The sequence below is a fragment of the Lethenteron reissneri genome, unplaced genomic scaffold (assembly GCF_015708825.2).
Source record: "Lethenteron reissneri isolate LAM-NWPU_2019-01 unplaced genomic scaffold, ASM1570882v1 scaffold_618, whole genome shotgun sequence".
Taxonomy (NCBI): domain Eukaryota; kingdom Metazoa; phylum Chordata; class Hyperoartia; order Petromyzontiformes; family Petromyzontidae; genus Lethenteron; species Lethenteron reissneri.
Genome location: NW_026892140.1, coordinates 377,267 through 383,266, shown reverse-complemented (window position 1 = coordinate 383,266; position 6,000 = coordinate 377,267). Strand labels below are relative to the sequence as shown.

The following is a 6,000-nucleotide window of genomic DNA, read 5'->3' as shown; positions in this document are numbered from 1 at the left end:
TACAAAGTGCATCCCACGGCCCACACAACCTCCCACCATCATCCATTTATCACCCCCCTCCTCTCCTCACTCCAGCCCCTCCTCTTCTTCGATGTCAGAGCATGAAGACAATTTTGGCATCTTGCTCCTGGGCACCTCCAGGCTGCTACTGCCTCCCCAGCTGCCAGCACGAGGAAAGTCAACGGCTTGGCGAGCGTACGCTCGCAAATTGTATTTGGCAATGCTGCTTTTGCGATACCGATTGCCGACAGAGGACAGATTCCTGCCAGAGGGCCGCAGCGCTGGGAACACTTTGGCACGGATGCCGTCCTTGGTGTCGATGCCGTCATCGTCGTCGTCCTCGGAGCTGAGGTGGACTGTCTCTTCACTGGACGAGCGCTGCAGCGTTGTCTCGCTGGAGATCGTGGTCGACACACGATGATGCTCTTCGATTCCACTCAGCAGCAGTCGCTTTTTGGCTTCTGGGACTCTCAGTTCATCCAAGTCCTAAAATCCAGCGAAACACAGAAAATATACACACACACACCAAATTTTGTTCAGCGATACAACATTGATAATTGGTTTTTTACCCTTCTATCTGGCAACAAAACTGATACCTTTTTACAAGGAGTCATGTTTGTATAGACCACAATACCTGCAGTCATAATACAAACAAAAAACACAACTCTGATAATGTGCACTGTCCCTGAAGTTGATTGGTCCACACCCGAGACAGGTATTGCGGTCTATACAAACATGACTCCTTGTAAAAAGGTGTCAGTTTTGTTGCCAGATAGAAGGGTAAAAAAACAATTATGATATTTTTACTGGCAAATGAGGTTCCCATAGTGTACGATACAACATTCTTCAAATTTCTGACGACGTGTATTCCTCAGAGTAATTAATGTACAAAATCAGTCGGTATTACCGGTAGGAACCACCTGGTTCCACCAGCCCACAGGGGATTATTGTGTCTGTCCGTCGTGCATCCAAAAATGGGAGGGGTGGGGCTGGGTGGAGGGGAGGGTGGGGAGGGGCTGGGTGGGGAGGGGAGGGTGGGGAGGGGCTGGGTGGGGAGGGGAGGGTGGGGAGGGGCTGGGTGGGGAGGGGAGGGTGGGGAGGGGCTGGGTGGGGAGGGTGGGGAGGGGCTGGGTGGGGAGGGGTGGGCTGGGTGGGGAGGGGAGGGTGGGGAGGGGTGGGGCTGGGTGGGGGGTGGGGCTGGGTGGGGAGGGTGGTCACCCCGTGGTGCCCTTATAAAACTCAACGTTTAACCTACTCACGACGGCTTGTGCCCGCCCTCACAGTTGGCCATTGACCGAGCAACCCAACGTTCCTACCCGCTCTCTCCGCAGGAGGAATGTGTTTTTTTTGTACCCACTACTGGATCAGGACTCCTCAGCCTCCTCACTCGAGCTATGTGACGATCCATCTATCACCTACACACAAACTAATCTCACAACTCGAATCTCTGTGGTGGTCCTCCTCTTGGTGATGTGTGCTCTACTTTGGATGCCACTCCAACACCGGTCTTGTTTCCCAGCCACATGCAGTCCAGTGGATGTGCCCTTGCCCAAGCCCATCTACTTTTTTGCAGTTGTCAATGTTTCTTATTTGCATGTTTCGGTATCCACGGTGTAATGGGTTCCGGAGAGACTTGTAGAGGTAACTTCTTTATTACAATACAACACTCCAACAGTCTGATACTCTGTTACAGCCTAGGTACACGGCCTAGGTACACAGCCTAGGTACACAGCATCGTACACAGCCTAGGTACATTGCCTAGGTACACTACTCTGGCTACGCTCTGGGGTCCTCCGGCTACAATCCACTAGGGAGGCTACCTGACACCGACCCAGCCAAGGTGCGGGTCTGGACTCTGGCTTCCTCGGAACTCGCCCTCACAAGGACGTAGAGCCGGGAGTCCCAGAGTCCCACCACTGCCCTCACAGCGTCCCGGCCCTTACAAGGACAAGCGGGACAAGGGGTCCAGGGTCCTAAGCTGGCGGCTGGCAGGTCTTGACCTGCGACTGGCCCCGATCGGCCAGGGAGCTGCCCATTTTTATGCCTCGTGCCCAACGAGGGGTTGGGGTTGGTGCGCCCCCAGATATCCCACAGAGCACACACAGCCCCCCCGTTGGTGGCGGCCAAGGGGCTTAAGTGTCTGGGGTGCCTGGGATCCTAGCGCCTGGCACCAAGGGGCTTAAGCGTCTGGGTGCCTGGGATCCTAGCGCCTGGCGCCAAGGGGCTTAACTGTCTGGGGTGCCTGGGATCCCAGCGCCTGGCGCCAAGGGGCTTAACTGTCTGGGGTGCCTGGGATCCTAGCGCCTGGCGCCACGGGGCTTAACTGTCTGGGGGTGCCTGGGATCCTAGCGCCTGGCGCCAAGGGGCTTAGCTGTCTGGGGTGCCTAGGATCCTAGCGCCTGGCGCCAAGGGCTCTCTGCCTAGGGTCCCAGAGCCCCCTCTTGTGGCTCTACAATCCTCACTACCTCACCACTCACCCTCACCACTCACCCTCACCACTCACCACTCAGCACTCATGCTCACCCCTCTCCCTCACCACTCACACCCTCTACCCTCACCACTCACGCTCACCACTCACCCTCACCACTCACCCTCACCTACACACGCATTAACTCTTTACAAGTTTAATTCCAACCTTCCATCTTCTCCATGCTTCTTTGTGCATTTTTTATGTTGCAGAAAAACTTAAAAATAAATCCCAATCCTGTATTCGTTAAAAAAACACGTAGTTTTCATGGAAGCGTCCGTAGGAACTTGCCTGTAGAGTAACGTTCATCAGCTGTTGGACACTCGACAATCCACGCGAAGTGAAATTCTCCAAAAACTCCAAGCAGTCTATTTGTTTCAGGAAGCTTGAGACACAAAAAAACAACAACACACGAGGCTCCAAAATGTTAATACCAAATACAAGAAGCACGAAAAGTACTTTGTACGGCTGAATTACATTAAGTTGCACATTTTTACTCCGTCAACATTGCGATTAGAAATAACATGTGAAGCAACACTTACATTGCTTGTACTGTATATCCCTATGGAAAATAATGACTTTTTTTATTGGAAATCCAAGTGCAAAAATCAGCCCAAACTGCATTACGAACTTTGCTTTTCGATTTAAAGCTTTCGTGACTGCAGGGATTCATCTTCTTGGTTCTATCGGTAAAGTCACGTAGAAGGGAAGTAATAAAATAATAAAAATAAAATAATAAAATAAAACATATTAAATAATTCTCACGACGTTACGGCTGCTTGCGTTGTGGCTGAAACGTCGTGAGAATTATTTTATCATGTATATTATATTATTTTATTATGTTTTATTATTTTATTACTTCCCTTCTACGTGACTTTACCGAAAGAACCAAGAAGATGAACTTTGCTTTTGGTTTTAATTCACCCACCGACTTAAGTATTGTAGTCGAGTATACACAGATAAAACTAAACACTTGAAGAACCCAGACTCGTATATAATAAAGGAGTGTTATAAACAACGCAAGTCAACTAAAAATATCTAATGCAGTGTAGAGTGCTCATCAGAATATCCGAGGCCAATACCAACCCACCTACCCAGTGACTAGGGAAGATGTTGCAGCATAGAATACGTCAAGGATAAGCCATTTTAATAAAGCAGTTATACATCATGAAATAGAATGGAGTGTGCAGACGCAACAGTAGAAAAGGTTTAGTAGTACAGTGCATATTATTATCATTATCAGAGTTGCTTCTTTTTATTAGCATTTTTGACTACTTGTGTTGTGGTTATTGCAAACATGATGCCTTGTATAAAGGTGTCAGTTTTGTACCAGTTTAAAAGGGTAAAAACCTACTACTATATTTTGCCACTGCTAAAAGAGATGTCTCATAGAGTAGAAAAGGTTATTTCAGCAAAGAATCCCTTTCATTTATTTGTAATTTTTTCAGAGCGTGAATGATGACGATCTTCTTGGTTCTTTTCGGTAAAGTCACGTAGAAGGAAAGCAACATTATTATATTATTTTATTATTTTATTTTATTATGTTTTATTTTATTATTTTATTATGTTTTATTTTTATTATTCTATTACTTCCCTTCTACGTGGTGACTTTACCGAAAGAACCAAGAAGATGAATCCCTGCAGTCACAAAAGCTTTAAATCGAAAAATGATGACGATGTTTAAAGGTGGCGACGATGATGCACCTAAAGGGCACTTACTTGTAAAGAGCGTTGCCAGGCTTGCCGCTGTCCGGCAGGGTTCCAAGCCGGGCCGGTGGGTTGTCTCCGTCCGGTGGCCGTGGGGGACCATTGGATCCACTCGCTTCACCCGTCACAACATTCTGTGCAACGCCTGCAACCAGTGGATGAGCATTCGCAATAAAACCATTTACACCTCAACACATATACGAGTAATATTGAATTCATCCTCTTGGCTCTTTCGGTAAAGTCATCACGTAGAAGGGAAGTAATAAAATAATAAAACTTCATAAAATAATTCTCACGACGTTTCGGCCACAACGCAAGCAGCCGTCTTCAGGTGGAGAACAGGTGTGTCGGAAAGACAGCGTCTGACAGACCTGTTCTTCACCTGAGGACGGCTGCTTGCGTTGTGGCCGAAACGTCGTGAGAATTGTATTTTATCGTGTTTTATTTTTATTATTTTATTACTTCCCTTCTACGTGACGACTTTACCGAAAGAACCAAGAAGACTGCGTATCACTTTGTGGCAAATTGTGTCGCGTCTTTCAATTCTACCGCGTGCCGCCACGTTCCGTGCAGAGAAACGTGCTGCGCCGAGCAGGGAGAGCTTGCGTCACCTGATGAGGAACCTTCGCCAGCACTGGAGGGTCCCTGGCTGCCGACCAAGACTTCCTGTGAACACTCGCTGCCGTGTCGGCTGAGGTTGGACGGCCTGCCACGCAATTCCGTCACGTATCTGGGAGGGAGAAAAAACCCAAAAAATTAACCCTCTTGATATGCTAATTATTTGTCAAGGCGCCCTTTCCCCCCCTTCCAACCCAGCGTATATACATGCTCCAAGCACATGCGCTGTTTCATTCAGACGCTGTTTTTCCGACAGACCTGGTTTTCACCTGAGGACGGCTGCTTGCGTTGTGGCCGAAACGTCCGTGAGAATTATTTTATTATTTTTCTTTTTATCATTTTATTACTTCCCTTCTGTTGCTACCATTTAATTACAGCAGCAATCGGGAACTTGTCTCGCACGAGCAGCGATTGTCTATTTCGTGTTCACGTACCGTTGTTGCTGCAGGTTGCGCAACACATTCACAACATCCTTGGGCAGCATTCGGATCAGCTCCAGGCTTTCCTTGATTTTATTTAATATTTCAAAATGTTCTCTCCCGTGCACCTACACACATACAGACCGCAGAGCAAATTCTTTAAAACATCAAATGCTTATTGTGAATTCTAGATTTGAAGCTTTCGTGACTGCAAGGATTCATATTCTTAGGTTTTTTCGGTAAAGTCACGTAGATAAAAAATTAAAATTAATAAAAGTAAAATAAAATAAAAATCACGACGTTTCTATTGCAACACAAGCAATCATCATCAGGTATAAATGAAATAGCAACAAAAAATTCTAACCAGAAAAACTATAGACAGACATATGAGCAGACAGATATCACCAAGATACACAGAGAGAAACACAGGTACAGAGAGGGAGATCGTCTCTGTGGAGTGGCCTTAAATAGGCAGAGGGGGCGGTGGCAGAGAGAGGGAGGGGTTAGAGACAACATTAACATGTCAATGAGTACGGAAAACGAGGAATTTAAACGAAAGCAGGTAACTACCAGGAGGTGAAATATGTCTTCTTGGTCGGATGGCCAATTGCTGCCACAGTTGCTTGAAGTCATCAGCATGTCGTGCACCACTTTCACGCAGCCTGAGGATTTGGTTAAGTGGCAAAAAGCGGACAGGTAAGGCGAGTACACGCAGGGACAATTTCTTTCAGAATAATACATTGAAATTATGTCATCATGGGACCTCCTTTGCCAGTAGCAAAATATACT

The 6,000-nt window shown here is 47.1% G+C and overlaps 1 protein-coding gene across 1 annotated transcript in view; it reads right to left on the bottom strand.

Moving 5' to 3' along the window:
• Window positions 1–66: 66 nt before the first annotated feature.
• Window positions 67–6,000, bottom strand: part of LOC133339983 (tumor protein p73-like) — a 56,064-nt gene continuing 50,130 nt past the window's right edge. Inside the window, exons 5-10 of the mRNA XM_061548083.1 lie at window positions 5,782–5,873; window positions 5,227–5,339; window positions 4,786–4,904; window positions 4,187–4,319; window positions 2,759–2,852; window positions 67–486 (exon numbers count right to left, since the gene is read on the bottom strand). Of these exons, the coding sequence (XP_061404067.1) occupies window positions 67–486; window positions 2,759–2,852; window positions 4,187–4,319; window positions 4,786–4,904; window positions 5,227–5,339; window positions 5,782–5,873 (971 nt within the window). The remainder of the gene's footprint in view (window positions 487–2,758; window positions 2,853–4,186; window positions 4,320–4,785; window positions 4,905–5,226; window positions 5,340–5,781; window positions 5,874–6,000) is intronic.